At 49.1% G+C, this 17798-nt stretch overlaps 1 protein-coding gene across 48 annotated transcripts in view; it reads left to right on the forward strand.

Annotated features, from left to right (window-relative positions):
• The window catches only part of PPP6R2 (protein phosphatase 6 regulatory subunit 2), a 95495-nt gene that overhangs the window by 39019 nt on the left and 38678 nt on the right, over positions 1-17798 (forward strand). For 26 of the 48 annotated variants that reach the window (XR_010125841.1, XR_010125842.1, XM_054470502.2 and 23 more), the window contains one exon: positions 7202-7444. Coding sequence is in view for 46 of the 48 variants with exons in the window: in XM_054470502.2 (XP_054326477.1) it covers positions 7218-7444 (227 nt within the window). In the remaining 2 variants the exon portion in view is untranslated. The other 22 variants (XM_063662710.1, XM_063662723.1, XM_063662704.1 and 19 more) reach the window with 7 other exon arrangements.

The following is a 17798-nucleotide window of genomic DNA, read 5'->3' on the forward strand; positions in this document are numbered from 1 at the left end:
CCAACTGACCTCTATTCTGTTGAAGAAAGGGAAACTGGAAACTGGGGACAAGTAAAATTTCTCCCACACCTGCCTGCAGTCACACAGGTGGAGGGTGTGGACCCACGCCCTCTCTTCCTATCTGTCCTGCTCTTCTGCGGTACCTTGCTACTGTTTTTGGGAAGAAGCAGCCTTTGAGAACTTTATGTATGTATTAAATTAAAATCATTTATTTATTTTTGAGACAGGGTCTTGCTCTATCACCGAGGCTGGAGTGAAGGGGTATGATCATAGCTCACTGCAGCCTCAACTTCCTGGGCTCAAGCGATCCCCCTGCATCAGGCTCCCGAGTAGCTGAGATAATAGTCGCACACCACCATGCCCAGCTAATTTTTAAAACTTTTTTTGTAGAGCTGGGGTCTTGCTATGTTGCCCAGGCTTGTCTTGAACTCTGGGCTCAAGTGACCCCCGGCCTCAGCCTCGGCCTCCTGAATTGTTGGGATTACAAGCACGAGCCATGTGCCTCTTTTCACTTCTGATTTTGGATTTTTACTTAACTTGTTTGTCCTACTCCACCCCCTTTTTAAAGTTAGACTTTTTTTCCTGGTCTTTTTTCCCTGGTGGACTATGCTCAGGATTGACATAGTCTTGTTTGTTCCTTGGTTGTACAAATATTCATTGTGCTTCATGGGCTCACGTCGCCATTTTTTTCCGGGCCAAATGGAAATCAAGCATTCAGCCTATCCAGTGGTATGTTGGTAAATGTTTAACAGCGGGCTTTCTGGGGAGGAAGAAACCTCCTGGTTTGTAACACTTGCTGATTTCCATGGCGTTAATACTCCCACCACGTTGGAGTTGAGCTGCCAGTGTGATGTCCTGAAGGTGGAAGAGGGAAGAGAGGTAGGAGGGCACAGGTTGGGCCACCACGGAGCACGCCCTCTGTGGGCACAGTGACCTTATCTCTGTTTCCGTCTCTTTACACTGAGGGTCTTTGAGAATGAAATGTGCTGGGAACTGTTCTAGAGCCTTTATGTGGAATAACTTAGTAATCCTCCCCACAGGGGATGTTGATGCTGCATTTTACAGGTGAGGAAATCAAGGCATGAGAGATTATGTGAGTTGCCTCAGCTCACACCGCAGAGCTAGGACTTTGATCATAAATCTTTAAAAGAAAAAAAAAGTGACTGGGCGCCAGTGGCCCATGCTGTAATCTCAGCACCTTGGGAGGCTGAGGCAGGTGGATCGCTTGAGCTCAGGTGTTCAAGACCAGCCTGGGCAACATGGCAAGATGTGGTCTCTATAAAAAATTTTTTTAGGATTAAAAAAAGAAAAAAACAGTCAGCTTGGGTAACATGGCAAAACCTCGTCTCTACAAAAAAAGTACAAAAATTAGCTGGGTGTGGCGGCGCGTGCCTGTAGTCCCAGCTACTTGGGAGGCTGAGGAGGGAGGATCACTTAAGCCTGGGAGGTTGAGGCTGCAGTGTGCCAAAATCCCACCACTGCACTCCAGCCTTGGCAACAGAGCAAGACCCTATCTCAAAAAAAAAAAAAAAAATCCTACATCCTGGACAAGGTGGCTCATGCCTGTAATTTCAGCACTTTGGGAGGCCGAGGTGGGAGGGTTGCTTAAGCCCAGGAGTTCAAGACTGCAGTGGCTGTGTTCAGGCCTTTGCACTCCAGTCTGGCTCACAGAGCAGGACCCTGTCTCAAAAATACACATAAATTTTTAAAAAAGGGCCAGGCACGGTGGCTCACGCCTATAATCTCAGCATTTTGGGAGGCCGAGGCGGGCAGATCACAAGGCCAGGAGTTCAAGACCAGCCTGGCCAATATGGTGAAACCTAGTCTCTAATAAAAATACAAAAGTTAGCTGGGTGTGGTGGCAGGTGTCTGTAGTCCCAGCTACTCGGGAGGCTTAGGCAGGAAAATCGCTTGAACCCGGGAGGCGGAAGTTGCGGTGACCTGAGATTGTGCCACTGCACTCCAGTGTGGGGACAGAGTGAGACTCCATCTCAAAAAAAAAAGAAAGAAAAGAAAAAAAAATTGTGGCCAGACAGGTAATAGGGCATTTCAGATTCTAATTTTCTCTTAGCAACAGTCTCTATCACAGAATGTTGTTTTTTAAAGGGCTTTTTCATGGAACTATATGATCATATGGGCAACATTCTGTTGAAATCTACCTTCTGTCTGACGGATATGCCATCCTGAAAAAGTAAAGAAGTTGAACTTCAAGTTCCTTTCATTTAGCGTTGGGTAAGAATCTAGAAGATGTTGATCATACTGTGCTTGACATCTCAGATGGACCACTGAGGATGGGAGTCAGGATGTGAGAGGAATCCTTAAGCTCTGTTGAGACTTCCAATGTAACCAGAAATTCCTTAAATCAACAAGCCAGGCCATGGCCACTTGTTTGTTCTGAAGATGCTGCCAGTGCTGGACCTTGAAGTCATGTAGGGAAGGAAATGGAAGGCCTTCCCTGTAGGTAGGGGCCAACCAGGAAGATGCTGGCATCTGTTTGGAGGATAGGGTATAGTTGTGCAGATAGGAGAAAAATTGGAAAAAAGAAGTATATAATATTATCTTAGTAAATGTTCTGGAGTCAGTTTATACCAGTTTCTTTGACAGTGAAATTAGCTGTAACTAAACCAGTGCCATTGCAGTGAACTCTTAAAGGATGCCTCCGATGTGATCTTTTTTTGTTTTTTTTTTTTGAGATGGAGTCTCGCTCTGTCGCCCAGGCTGGAGTGTAGTGGCGTGATCTCGGCTCTTGCTCTGTTACCCAGGCTGGAGTGTAGTGGCGCCATCTCAGCTCACTGCAAGCTCCACTTCCTGGGTTCCAGTGATTCTCTTGCCTCAGCCTCCCGAGCAGCTGGGATTTCAGATGTGCACCACCATGACTGGCTAATTTTTGTATTTTTAGTAGAGATGGAGTTGGCCAGGCTGGTCTCGAACTCCTGACCTCAAGTGATCTGCCCGCCTTGGCCCTGCAAAATGCTGGGATTACAGGCATGAGCCACCATGCCCAGCCTGATATGATCATTTTTGAGTGTTTCTTAGAATGTGGGGAGAGCTGATAGAAACATAGAAATGTTCTTATTATGCAGAGATTTTTTTCTTTTTTCTTTTTCTTTCTTTTCTTTTTTTTTTTTTTTTTTTGAGATGGCATCTCTCACTGTCACCTAGGCCAGAGTGCAGTGGTGTGATATCGGCTTACTACAACCTCTGCCTCTCGGGTTCAGGCGATTCTCCTGCCTCAGCCTCCCAAGTAGCAGGGATTACAGGCACCCACCACCACGCCCGGCTAATTTTTGTGTTTTTATTAGAGATGGGGTTTCACCATGTTGGTCAGGCTAGTCTCAAACTCCTGACCTCAGGTGATCCACCCGCTTCATCCTCCCAAAGTGCTGGGATTACAGGCGGGAGCCACCGCGCCCAGCCCATATGCTGTTTTTCTAGAGAAACATTTTAAATATAAAGACACAAGTAGGTTGAAAGTCAAAGGATGTTAAAGGACATACCAAACATGAATCACAAGACTGGTGAGATTGGTGTACTATGTTAATATCGGACAAAGCCGACTTCAAAACAAGGTATATTGCCAGAGATCATGAAGGACGTTTCAAAATGATCAAAGAATTAATCATCAAGAAGACATATCAGGCCAGGCGTGTGGTTCACACCTGTATTCCCAGCACTTTGGGAGGCTGAGGCAGGTGGATCGCCTGAGGTCAGGAGTTCAAGACCAGCCTGGCCAACATGGTGAAACCCTGTCTCTATTACATACAAAAAATTAGCTGGGCGAGGTGGCACATGCCTGTAATCCCAGCTACCTGGGAGGCTGAGGCAGGAGAATCGCTTGAACTCAGGAGGCAGAGGTTGCAGTGAGCCAAAGTTGCACCATTGCACTCCAGCCTGGGCAATAAGAGTGAAACTCCGTCTCAAAAAAAAGAGAAGACATAACAATCCTAAATATGTGTCAACATAATAAAAGAAATTCAGGGCCGGGCGCAGTGGTTCACACCTGTAATCCCAGCACTTTGGGAGGCTGAGGCGGACAGATCACGAGGTCAGGAGTTCAAGACCAGCCTGACCAACATGGTGAAACCCTGTTTCTACTAAAAATACAAAAATTAGCTGGGCGTGGTGGCACATGCCTATAATCCCAGCTACTCAGGAGGGTGAGGCAGAGAATCGCTTGACCCCAGGAGGCAGAGATTGCAGTGAGCCGAGGTCATGCCACTGCATTCCAGCCTGGGTGAGAGAGCAAAACTCTGTCTCAAAAAAAAAAAAAAAAAGAAAAGAAATTCAGGCCGGATGCAGTGGCTCACATCTGTAATCCTGACACTTTGGGAGGCCAAGGCACTTGAGGCCTAGAGTTCAAGACCAGCCTGGGCAACATAGTGAGACCCCATCTCTATAAAAAATTTAAACATAGGCCGGGCGCAGTGGCTCACACTTGTAATCCCAGCACTTTGGGGGGCCTAGGTGGGCGGATCACGAGGTCAGGAGTTCAAGACCAGCCTGACCAGTATGGTGAAACCCCATCTCTACTAAAAATACAAAATATCAGCTGGGCATGGTGGCGCATGCCTGTAATCCCAGCTACTCGGGAGGCTGAGGCAGGAGAATCACTTGAACCTGGGAGGCGGAGGTTGCAGTGAGCCAAGATCGTGCCACTGCACTCCAGCCTGGGCTACAGAGTGAGAGTCCGTCTCAAAAAAAAAAAAAAAAAAAAATTTAAACATTAGCTGGTCATGGTGTTGCTTGGTTGTACTCCTAGCTGCTTGGAAGGCTGAGATGGGAGGACTGCTTGAACCTGCAGTGAGCTATGATTGTGGCACTGCACTCCAGCCTGGACAACATGGCGAAACACCATCTTTAAAAATAAAATCCAGTCTGACAATGTTTGTCTTTAATTGAAATGACTATTTGCATTTAATGCATTTATTGAAATGGTTGAATTTATGTCTGGTATCTTGCTGTTTTTTTTTATTTTGTCTCCTCTGTTTTTGTTGCTTATCTCCTTGTTTTTTTATTATTAGTTTTGGTCTTTTGGATTAATGCAGTTGTTTTAAATTATCCTACTAGAAAAACTCTTCTAGCAGGATCCTATTTCGTCGATGGTCTCTTGTAATCCACCCAGGCTTCCACCTTCTCTGTGGCTAGAAACAGGACCGTCCAGAAGTCACCTGTAACTGCTCTATCTCGCAAGTTCTGATTTTGGCAAAAAAAAAAAAAAAAAAGCCTTGACAAGGTTGGATTCACTTCTTTCCCTGGATTGTGTGTCATCCAAGTACGTGAGACATTTTGTAGTGCGTTTCAGAGAGAGGAGCATCTGATATGTGTGTGGAGGCAGCCATCTTTTCCTGAAAGCCCTTTTAGGAATCATTATTTCTGGTCCTCTGAAGTTTGCTACTACCACTCATAAATATCTATCCACACCCCTTACAGGAAGAATAAGGAAGATCTTAAGACCTAGAAGGAAAACTGATTGCAGACCAGGCTTGGTGGCTCAATGCCTGTAATCCCAGCACTTTGGGAGGCCAAGGCGGGCAGATTGCTTGAGCTCAGCAGTTCGAGGCCAAGCTGGGCAACATAGTAAATCCCTGTCTCTACAAAAAAAAAAAAAAAAAAAACACGGAACCCCCCCCACCCCAAAATCAAAACTGAGTGTAATGTCAGTGTATATATGGAGTCCCTTGTGCTGAAAGTCAAAGCAGCTTCATTTTGGGGCCTTAAGAGCTGCAGCTCTGGGCTCTTCACATCTAAGTCCGTGAGCAGCGCCCACCCCAGTGGTGTGTATAGGTTGGAGGCTGCAGGGCGACACTCTCAGCTGCAGCTGGTGCGTGCTGGGGAGCCTGTGCAGAACGGTACAAGTAGGAAAGTGCCGTCTGCATGGGAAGAAAAATGCAGTGTCCTTGTAGTACGGATGGGGTCCAGGAGACCCAGGAGCTGCCCAGAGGACCTGGTGGCATGCTGTAGAAAGCAGCCAGGTAGGTACTGGGGCCAGGAGAGGTTTTGGAGCTGAGACGAGATGTGCAGACGTCAAGTGAGTTTGAATTAGCCAAAGCCAGAGGCTGTGGGAGTATGGCTGGACGGTGGAGGCTCCCATGTCAGGGGTCCTAGAGCAGCACCGGCTTTACAGTCAGACAAACCTGAGCATTTACATCTGTGGTCAGCCTTTTGTTTTTCTAAGTAAAACATTAGATGAGATAAATTCCATCTACTGTTACTATAATTTTTTAAATGTTACATGTAACATTGAAAAGATTTATAATCTCACAGTAAAGTTTTAACTTTGTTAAAGATGTAGGCTTTATGTTTTCACTTTCTATGAGAATAGTGAAAACTTTGTTGCTAACCAGCCCTGGCCTGCAGAGTGACATGGAGGCGCTAGGGAGGACTGTCCAGACAAAGACGGCAAGATGCAGAGTGACGTGGAGGCGCTAGGGAGGACTGTCCGGACAAAGACGGCAAGAGCTGGGATGTTTGGGAAGCAAAGGAGGGGCTGGATCAGCGGTGATTCCTCAAGACCTAGTGCCCAGTTGGTGGATGTGCGAGGAGGTGCCTGCTTCAGAGATAACCCTGGGTGTGATTCAGCAAGATGGGGACAATGAGTGGATGGGCCGGGTGGCTGGGGGTGGCAGAGGAGTGAGCGCAGGGTCAGGCAGCATCAGCTGTCTTGATTTTTCACTTGCTGAGCTTGCTCACAAATGTGAGACTTTCAGAGGGGAGATGTCCAGTGTTCACTCAGGACAGAAGGCATCCCTGACACATGGGAGAGACACCTGGGTGCATTCGCCTAACAGAACTACAGAGCAAGCAAGAGCATTGAGGGGCATGTTGAGCATGCTGGTGGGTGGGGGACAGTGTGGGGAAGGAGGGCAAAGGAGGGGGTTAGCCCAGAGGAGAACCTGGAGAGGCAGGTCCTGGAGCTGCGGGTGCAGCCTCAGAGCTGTTGAGGAGCTGGGAAGTCTGTGCTAACTTTGTGAGCCTAACCTGGAGAGGAATGATGGGAATGGTTACTGTGGAGGCCCCCCACCATCCTGAGCTCTGGGAATCGTGTGTTCATGCTGCGGATGGACTTCTGGGACTTGGGTCTAGTGTTGCTGAGGGTGGATCTGCAGAGGTGAGAGACGTGACCCCTTTGGACTTGGGTCTAGTGTTGCTAAAGGTGGATCTGCAAAGGTGAGAGACGTGACCCCTTTGCCCTCGTTTGCAGCTCCGCGGCCGTCACGATGTTCTGGAAGTTTGACTTGAACACCACGTCCCATGTTGACAAGCTGCTGGACAAGGAGCATGTGACGCTGCAGGAGTTAATGGATGAAGATGACATCTTGCAGGAGTGTAAGGCTCAGAACCAGAAGCTGCTGGACTTCCTGTGCAGGCAGCAGTGCATGGAGGAGCTGGTGAGCCTCATCACACAGGATCCGCCCCTGGACATGGAGGAGAAGGTCCGCTTCAAGTATGTACCAAAGCTGTGATGGGCCAGTACGCCAGGCAGTACTTCAGCCATGCCACGGGCAGTGTCCGAGGATGGCCATAGTTGGGGATTTCTGATGAAGAAGTGAGCCGTAAAAATCCACCCCATGTGAGAAGTGAGGAGGGCACTCCCATGGGGTGTGAGGTTGAAGAGTTTGGAGATTGGGTGCAGTGGCTCACCCCTGTAATCCCAGCACTTCGGGAGGCTGAGGTGGGTAGATTAATTGAGCCCAGAAATTTGAGACCAGCCTGGGCAACATAGTGAGACCCTGTCTCTATTAAAATTTTTTAAAAAATTAGCCAGATGTGGTGTTGTACACCTCTGGTTCCAGCTACTCGGGAGGCCGAGGTAGGAGGATCACTTGAACTTGGGAGGTTGAGGCCTCAGTGAGCCATGATTGTGCCACTGCACTCCAGCCTGGGTGACAAGAGTGAGACCCTGTCTTAAAAAAAAGAAAAAAGAAAAAAAAGGCCGGGCACAGTGGCTCACATCTGTAATCCCAGCACTTTGGGAGGCCAAAGCAGGCAGATCACTAGGTCAGGAGATTGAGACCATCCTGGCTAATACGGTGAAACCCCGTCTCTACTAAAAATACAAAAAATTAGCTGGGGGTGGTGGCAGGCGCCCGTAGTCCTGGAGGCTACTGTACTCGGGAGGCTGAGGCAGGAGGATGGCGTGAACCTGGGAGGCGGAGCTTGCAGTGAGCTGAGATCACACCACTGCACTGCAGCCTGGGCAACAGAGCAAGACTGTGTCTCAAAAGAAAAAAAAGAGTTTTGACTGTCTTGTGCCTGCGTTTTCTCATTCTAAGTAAAGTTAATTTTAGGTTGGTACATGTCAGAGTGTTTTGAGTGGCAATATGTTGGGAAAAAAAGACTGATCCCGTGCTAGAGATGCAGGTGGCATTGCAGCATAAAGCTGTACTGTCAGCAGGTTTGGCTCCAGGCCACAAAATGGCCAAGCAGGAGAGAGACACACAGTATCTGACCTACAGTCCTGGGACATGCTTCACTTTAGGGTCTTCAGCTCGAAGGAAATACATCATTGTCATTCGTGGTACCGTCTGTTCTCAGAGTTTTTCCTGAAACGTCCATTCAGCCCTGGCTGAATGCTAGGATGCTAGGAGATGACACAGAGGGAGGGGCAGTGTGGCGAGATGGCTGGAGTCTCAGGGCCTTGAGTCAGGACAGAAAGGTGAGCAAGGATGGGGCTGGGGCGAGAGGGAGGACAGGGCGGAGCCAGCCTCCCAGCTCCTCACGGTGCAACTCTGCGAGGAGCACATGGCCCGCAGTGTCTCCAGGTGACGCCTCATTAGGAAGTGGGAGATACGTACAGGTTAGCAAACCTCGGCCTGCAGGTCATGTCCTTTTCCATGTGGCCTGTGAGTGAAGAATGGTTTTACATTATTTTTTATTTTAGTTTTTTGAGACAAGGTCTCACTCTATCGCCCACGCTGGAGTGCAGTGGCATGATGTTGGCTCACTGGAGTCTCCGCCTCCTGGTCCCAAGTGATCCTCCCGTCTTAGCCTCCCCAGTAACTGGCACTACAGGTGCATGTCACCATGCCCGGCTAATTTATTTTTGTATTTTTTTTGTAGAGACGGGGTTTCACCACGTTGCACAGGCTGGTTTCAAACTCCTGGGCTCAAGCAATCCACCCGCCTTGGCCTCCCAAAGTGCTGGGATTATAGGTGTGAGCCATTGTGCCTGGCTGGTTTTACTTTTACCTGTTTAAATGGTTGGGGAAAAAAAATCAAAGGAAGCTCGGGCATCGTGGCTCATACCTGTAATCCCAGCACTTTGGGAGGCCAAGGCAGGCGGATCACCTCAGGTCAGAAGTTCAAAACCAGCCTGGCCGACATGGTGAAACCCCGTCTCTAATAAAAATACAAAAATTAGCAGGGCGTAGTGGCGCACGTGTGTAATCTCAGCTACTTAGGGAGGCTGAAGCAGGAGAATGGCTTGAACCCGGGAGGTGGATGTTGCAGTGAGCTGAGATTGCGCCACTGCACTCCAGCCTGGGCAACAGAGCAAGACTGGCTCAAAAAAAAAAAGAAAAAAAGGCCGGGTGTGGTGGCTCACGCCTGTAATCCCAACACTTTGGGAGGCCAAGGCGGGTGGATCACGAGGCCAGGAGTTCGAGACCAGCCTGACCAACATGGTGAAACCCCATCTCTACTAAAAATACAAAAACTAGCTGGGCGTGGTGGCATGTGCCTATAATCCCAGCTACTCAGGAGGCTGAGGCAGGAGAATCGCTTGAACCCGGGAGGTAGAGGTTTCAGTGAGCCGAGATGGCTCCACTGCACTCCAGTCTGGGCGACAGAGTGAGACTCCGTCTCAGAAAAAAAAAAAAAAAAAATCAAAGGAAGAATATTTTGTTACACACATGAAAACGATATGAAACTCACGTTTCAGTGTCCACCAATAAAGTCTCGTTAGACACAGCCATATTCATCCACATCTCATAGCGTTGAGCAGCTCCAGTAGGGGCCACGGCAAATAATTCCTCCCTGGCCGTTTATAGAAACTCTTTGCTGGCCTTTGTCTTAGAAGGAAAATAAAGCAGGATAGTGAGCCAGGGTGTCCCTGTGGCAGGGGGTGGTCAGTACTTCATTTAGGGTGGTCAGGCATCCTCTCAGGTAAGGGGAGCAGTGCTGGGTTGGGGAGGAGAGTTCTAGCCTGAGCAGGGCCTTGCTGTAAGGAACTGAGGGCTTAGGGTGGGGCAGCTGCAGCGAGAAGCTGCTGTGGCTTCTGGTTTGCTGGTCTCACCTGCTGTGTCAGCATCACTGTTGACAGCCCCCATCCCTCTCACTCCAAATGTGGCCCAGTCTGGTGACAAATTAGGGCTGAGAGACAGGTATGGGGCAAGGAGAGTGGGGAGGGGTCTCTGGATCAGGACAGGAATCCCAGAGTAGCATCAGTGAGCCGGGAGAGTCTCATAGAGTTTGGGAGAAATCAGCAGTAGATAAGTACAGAACCAAGCAAACAGAGCAAGAGGACTATGAACCTGGGGGGAGACTTCCGTAAGTAAGCAGAGATGCCCTGAGTAAACAACCCAGGTCAGGATATCCATCTAAATTACCCTGTGACTTCGGAAGAAGGGAAAGGGAGAGGGAAGTTGGGTGGTGGGAAAGCTTTGCCTTCCATTGTAGGAAGTTAATTCATAGTGTCTAAAATTGATGAACAACGAAGAAGAAATGTATGTGTGTATTATTTAGAAACATGGAGGTTAACATTGGAGAAAACTGCTGAAAGAGTCCAGTGATTGCCTCTGAGGAGCATGACTTGGGATGTCGGGGGGCAGGGGGTGCTGTCCTCACCAGCCCTGTCATCTCTCTGAGTTTTTCTCTGAGGAGTATGACTTGGGATGTTGGGGGGCAGGGGGAGCTGTCCTCAACAGCCCTGTCATCTCTCTGAGTTTTTCTCTGAGGAGTGTGACTTGGGATGGGGGCGGGGTGGGGGGGCTGTCCTCACCAGCCCTGTCATCTCTCTGAGGTTTTAAAGTATGTGCACATATCACTTGTATAAAAAACATGAAAGTCAGGTGTGGTGGCTCACGCTGGTAATCCCAGCACTTTGGGAGGCTGAGGTGGGAGGATCACTTACGTCCAGGAGTTGAAGACCAGCCTGGGGAATATAGTGAGACCCAATCTCTTTTTTTTTTTTTTTCTCTGAGATGGAGTCTCACTCTGTCGCCCAGGCTGGAGTGCAGTGGTGTGATCTCAGTTCACTACAACCTCTGCCTCCCAGGTTCAAGTGATTCTCCTGCCTCAGGCTCCCGAGTTGCTGGGATTACAGACATGCATCACCACGCCCAGCTAATTTTTTGTATTTTTAGTAGAGACAGGGTTTCACCATGTTGGCCAGGCTGGTCTCAAATTCCCGACCTCAGGTGATCCACCTGCCTCAGCCTCCCAAAGTGCTGGGATTACAGGTGTGAACCACTGCACCTGGCCCCCATCTCTATTTTTTTATTTTTTATTTTTTTTAAAAAAAACATATTAAGGCTTTTTTTTTTTTTTTGGAAACAGAGTCCTTTCTGTCAACCAGGCTGGAGTGCAGTGGTACGATCTTGGCTCACTGCAACCTCCACCTCCTGGGTTCAAGCAGTTCTCCTACCTCAGCCTCCTTAGTAGCTGGGACTACAGGCGCACACCAGCGTGCCTGGCTAATTTTTTGTATTTTTAGAAGAGACGGGGTTACCATGTTGGCCAGGCTGGTCTTGAACTCTTGAGCTCAGGCAATCTGCCTGCCTCAGCCTCCCAAAGTGCTAGGATAGTGCTAGGATTACAGAAGACACTTTTTTTGAGGCTAGTCGAAGTGTAGCAGTGTTTACACCTAATTGGTCACAACCAGTTAAGATTTCTTTCTTCCTTTTCCAGTCTGTCTGCGTCACATGACTAGCCTTGTAAATAAAGTAAAACAAAAAACACTTTTTTTGAGAAATAGAATAGGGGCCGGGCGTGGGGGCTCACGCCTGTAATCCTAGCACTTTGGGAGGCCGAGGCAGGCGGATCATGAGGTCAGAAGATGGAGACCATCCTGGCTAACACGGTGAAACCACGTCTGTACTAAAAATACAAAAAATTAGCCAGGCGTGGTGGCCGGCACCTGTAGTCCCAGCTGCTGGGGAGGCTGAGGCAGGAGAATGGCGTGAACCCGGGAGGCGGAGCTTGCAGTGAGCCGAGATTGCGCCACTGTACTCCAGCCTGGGCTACAGAGCAAGACTCCATCTCAAAAAAAAAAGAGAGAAATAGAATAGGATGGACGGACGGATGGATGGAGTGAATGGTAGCTAAAGGAAGAAGAAGGGTCAAGATTATTTTTCAGTGATGGGGAAGATCCAGGCATGGTGACACATGCCTGTAGTCCCAGCTACTTGGGAGGCTGAGGTGGGAGGACCTCTTGAGTCCAGGAGTTTGGGGCTATAGTGTGCTATGATCACGCCTGAGAAGAGTAAGTGCACTCCAGCCTGCGTGACGCAGCAAGACTGTCATCTCTTTAAAATAAAAAAAAATGGAGAAGATATAAATATATATGTAGACCAGGAGTTGGCAGACTGTATCTGTGAAAAGTCAGAGAGTAAATACTTTAGGCTTTGCGGGTTGTAAGGTCTCTGTGGCAACGGCTCAACTCTGAAGTTGTAGCATGAAAGCAGCTACAGAAAATAGTAAACAAATGGATGTGGCGACATTCCAAGAAGGCTTCATTTATACGGAGCAGCGCCTGTGCTTCGAGACTCTGCTATCCTTGCCTAGGTGGCACTGCCAGGTTAAACACCTCCTCCCGCAACCTGTTAGCCTTGGAGGTCAGGGTTCTCCTACGGACCTGGCAGAACACCTCCATGACCACAGGCTCAATTATGGGAGGACTCTTCTTGAAAGTGGAGAATTTGCCTGAGCTGTCTGTGCTCAAGAGAAGCTGCACTTGGTTTGGGTGGATTGGGATCAGGTAGCAGCCACTGACCCTGCTTAATTAAAGCCAGGGGCTGCTCCAGGGAGGTGAGGCCCACACGCTGCCTCTTCCTAAGGCCTCACATGCAGCTAGCCCTGCCTCTGCGGAGCAGCCCTTGGCTGAAAAGCCACTGTGGCTGTAAGACGGCTGGTCACCTTCCGGAGTCAGAGCGCTGCCTGCCCAGGCCACAGCAGAGGGCACCACCCCAGGGCCGGAGGCAGCAGCAGTCACATGGTCAGCCCTAAAGCCTGTGGATACTCCTGGTGTTTTCGTGAACTCTTGTCTAGTTTGCTTGCCAAGATCTGGATTATTTGAGAAATAAGACAGAAGAGCCAGTAAGAGACACCAAGCTGTCACTTTCATTACTCATAAAGCAGTGTCATTTATAACTCTGAGCTGTGGGCTTCCTCATTCCTGATTGCAGAATTAGAACTGCTCACCCAGTGGGAAGCAGCAGTGGGTCACAGCGGGCCCCCAGGAAGCACCCCCTGCCCCAGAGAGACTTGCTGCACTCAGGGCAGAACTGAAAGAAAGACGGCGTTTCCACCAAGGGAAACACTGGGAGGAAGGGAACTTCGCCATAACATTTCCTGGGCCACTGTCCATCCCCTCCACATCCACTGTCCATCTCCTGTGATGGCTTCTTCCTCTTCTTTGGTTGACTTCCCATGGTAAATTATACTCTGTTAAAACAGCTTCCTGAGACGGAGTTCGTGGGTGGTGATGTTTAGGGCATCGGGCCTGCGTGTTTGAGACCCTCTGATTAGAAGTTCAGACTGGGCATTACCCCCTAGGCTTTGGGAGCCTCCGTGTTGTCCTCTAGTCTAACGAGTCTGATGTAGCAAGCTCCTGGCTCACGTGTATCACCTGTTTTCTCTCCTCTCTGAGGGCATTTAGGTTCTTTTCTAAGCCCTATTGTTCCTGAATTTCCCAGTAATGTGGAATTATCCTATGGGTCAGGACAGGGGATCCCCGAACAGCACATTGAGCCAAGAGAGTTTCATAGTCAGAGCTTGGGCGAATTTAGTAATAGGTAAGTACAAAATCAAGCAAACAGAGCAATGAGAAAAAATACTGACTCTAAGGGAAAAGTTGTATAAGTAAGCAAAGATATCCCAAGTAGACAAATCAGCTCAGCAGTAAACAGTATTTGCATATTCACACTGAGGTCAACAGTGGATATCCATTTCTTTCATTTGTTGTGCTGGGCTCCCTGAACCCTTTTAGTCTGTACATTTATGACATTAGCTGAGGGAAATTTCTCATATTGTTTCTTTGATATTTTCCCTCTTTTCTCTTTCTGGGACTTCTAATGAGGTGTTAGATCACTCAAATTAATGCTTTCTTTATTTTTGCTTTTAATGTTTTGTACTTTGCCTTTTTGGCCTACATCTGAGAGACTTCTTCATCTTTTAAGTTCTCATCCTTTTATTGACTTTTCAAAGTTCTACCATTATTTTTTGTTTGTTTTTTAGACGTGAGGTCTTGCTATGTTGCCCAGTCTGGACTCAAACTCCCGGGCTCAAGTGATCCTCCCATCTCAGCCTCCCAAGCAGTTGGAACCACAGGCGCCACCATGCTTAACATCTGTCATATTTAAAAATTTTATTTTTTTTTGAGATAGAGTCTGGCTCTGTCGCCCAGGCTGGAGTGAAGTGGCGCGATCTCGGCTCACTGCAACCTTCGCCTCCCGGGTTCATGCCATTCTCCTGCCTCAGCCTCCCGTGTAGCTGGAACTACAGGCGCCCACCACCATGCCCGGCTAGTTTTTTGTATTTTTTAGTAGAGATGGGGTTTCACTGTGTTAGCCAGGATGGTCTCGATCTCCTGACCTCGTGATCCACCCGCCTCGGCCTCCCAAAGTGCTGGGATTACAGGCGTGAGCCACCGCGGCAGGCCAATTTTTTTTTTTTTCTGAGACAGAGTCTGTCTCGCTCTGTCACCCAGGCTGGAGTGCAGTGATGCAGTCTCGGCTCACTGCAAGCTCTGCCTCCTGGGTTCACACCATTCTCCCGCCTCAGCCTCCCTTTTTCTTTTTTCTTTTTTTTTTTTTTTTGAGACGGAGTCTCACTCTGTCGCCCAGGCTGGAATGCAGTGGCACAATCTTGGCTCACTGTACGCTCCACCTCCTGGGTTCACGCCATTCTCCTGCCTCAGCCTCTTGAGTACAGGCGCCCGCCACCACGCCCGGCTAATTTTTTTGTATTTTTTAGTAGAGACAGGGTTTCACCGTGTTAGCCAGGATGGTCTTGATCTCCTGACCTAGTGATCCACCCGCCTTGTTCTCCCAAAGTGCTGGGGTTACAGGCGTGAGCCACCGCGCCCGGCCCATATTTTTAATTTCTAAGAGCTGTTTCTTATTCTCATATATTTTAATAAAAGCTTCCAGTTCTTATTCATGGATACACAGTCTTAATGTGTCATCTTTGAGAACATTGTAGTTTAAAAGAGTTTCCTTCTGTTCTCTACACTTGCTTTCCTCTGCCTGCCTTGTTTTCTGCTTGGTCAGCACCATGCTTCTTTCATGAGTGGGGCCCTGAATCCTGCACAGAGTTTGGGATCTCCATGGGGCTTACTCACCACAAGCTTAGAGGCCACTAGTTGACTTTTCTCTTTGTCCCATTATTTTTCCCAGAAAAGAATCCTTCTAGCTCTCCCCTGTGGTGAATGGACCTGTCAGTATCAGGAGCTGAGTTGGGAAGAGGGCTGGGGGCACCCTAGTTTTTGTTGTTGTTTTTTCACCAAGTCCCCTATTTCTGGATGGTGTCTGGTCACCCTGTGGCTGTGCCTGGTGTCCCTGGCCCCAGGAGCCATAAGGGAGGGACATGTCCCACTGCCCTGGCCTGTAAGTTTTCAGCCCACCCTGCCCTTACTGGACGCCGAATCAGTGTCCAGGCCTCTCTGGAGTTCTGTGGCCTGAATTCTCATCTCTAGTTGGTGCCCCTTCTGTGGGCTCCTGAAACTCAGCCTTCCCTGTGCCAAGTCAGTCTTCACGTGGCCAGCTGCTTCAGTCCTCCAGGCTGGTTCATCGTTTCTGCCTCTCCTTTCTTGTCTTTTTAATTCTTTGTATTATTTGAGATGGAGTTTGAGAGGGAATATCAACAAGCCTGTGTGCTCCATCTGCTGTGTTTGACTGGAATTTCTATACCTTGTATACGTTTTTAAAACTACTAGAGCAGCACCTGTTATTTGAAGAATAATTGTAAAATGTTGATAAAGGAAAAAAGGAGAAAATCTTAGTCCCTCCATCTAGAGAATCAGCGTCTTCTAGCTTGGTTTGTGCCATGTGTGCACACGTTTGTCCGTGTGTAGACAAGATGAGTTTGGAGCTGGGCACGGTGGCTCATGCCTATAATCCCAAGACTTTGGGAGGCCGAGGCAGGCAGATCACTTGAAGTCAGGAGTTCGAGACCAGCCTGGCCAACATGGTGAAACCCCGTCTCTACCAAAAATACAAAAGTTAGCTGAGCATGGTGGTGCATGCCTGTAATCCCAGCTACACAGGAGGCTGAGACAGGACGTGAACCCGGGAGGTGGAGGTTGCAGTGAGCTGAGATAGCACCACTGCACTCCAGCCTGGGCAACAGAGCAAGACTCTGTCTCAAAAAAAAAAAAGCAGTTTGTTCTCTGTGGTATTGAGACACTTCTTCAAGGAATGATTTGGATGTTTTTCTGCTTCCTTACCTTTGATCTTCCTTCTCACCCCATGGGATGTGACTTCCTCCCCTTGCCCAGCTCACCGGTCTTAGTGTTAGAGATGTGATAGACCTGGGGCCTCGCTGTGGCCTTTGAGGCTGCCAACCTGGCCCTCCTCTCCTGCTCTCTGGTCCTCCTGCCCTGAGGGACCATGTGTTGTCCACTTGTTGGCCAGCCCCTCTGACATCCCACAAGGTGGGTACTGCCTGCCCCAATTAACAGACAAGGACACTAAAGGCCAGAAAGTTCGGCTAGTGAGGTTGGCTAGTGAGGGGATGAACTTGGGCCTGCCCCAGCCCCCTGTGCCAGCTCTCAGGCCCCCTCTCTGCCCACACATCCAGCCTGCAGTGCCCCTGTGCCCTGACTCTACTCCATCGGGCCCCAGCCAGGTCCTCTCTCCCAAACCCAAGCCTGTTGGGCCACTCTTTGACCCTCTGCACTCCACCTGCCCTTAATCTTTGACCCTCTACACTCCACCTCCCCTTAACAGGCGCTGTTCCTCAGAGCTCTAAAAGTGGCACTTTCTTGTCTGGGCTGATGAGGAACACCCACCCCGCAGCCAGCCGAGATCACTGCGTTTCTTCCCCTTCCACACTCGGTCGGCTGCCAGGCCTGGCCAGCTGTTTCCTACATAGTCTCTCAAACCCTGGCCCCTCCAGCCAGCCACATTGACTACCTTGGCTTAGGTCCAGTGCTAAGGCTGCCTCTGCACCTGGCGGTGGCTACATGTTGGCAAGAGAAGGAAGGTCATAGCAGCTGACCTTGAGCACACATTTGCTGTGTGACAGGCATGGGCAGGCACTGTCACCTGCATGTTCTATTTTTTTTTTTTTTTTTGGAAACAGAGTCTCGCTCTGTCATCCAGACTGCAGTGCAGTGGCTTGATCTCATCTCACTACGACCTCTGCCTCCCAGGTTCAAGTGATTCTCCTGCCTCAGCCTCCCGAGTAGCTGGGATTACAGGCGCCCACCACCACACCTGGCTAATTTTTGTATTTTTAGTAGAGACGGGGTTTCACCATGTTGGCCAGAATGGTGTCAATCTCCTGACCTCAGGTGATCCACCTGCCTCGGCCTCTCAAAGTGCTGGGATTACAGGTGTGAGCCACCGCACCCGGCATATTTTTTTTTTAAGTCAGGGTCTTACTCTGCCACCCAGGCTGGAGTGCAGTGGTGTGATCTT

This window comes from Pongo pygmaeus, chromosome 23 (assembly GCF_028885625.2).
Source record: "Pongo pygmaeus isolate AG05252 chromosome 23, NHGRI_mPonPyg2-v2.0_pri, whole genome shotgun sequence".
NCBI classification, from domain to species: Eukaryota; Metazoa; Chordata; class Mammalia; order Primates; family Hominidae; genus Pongo; species Pongo pygmaeus.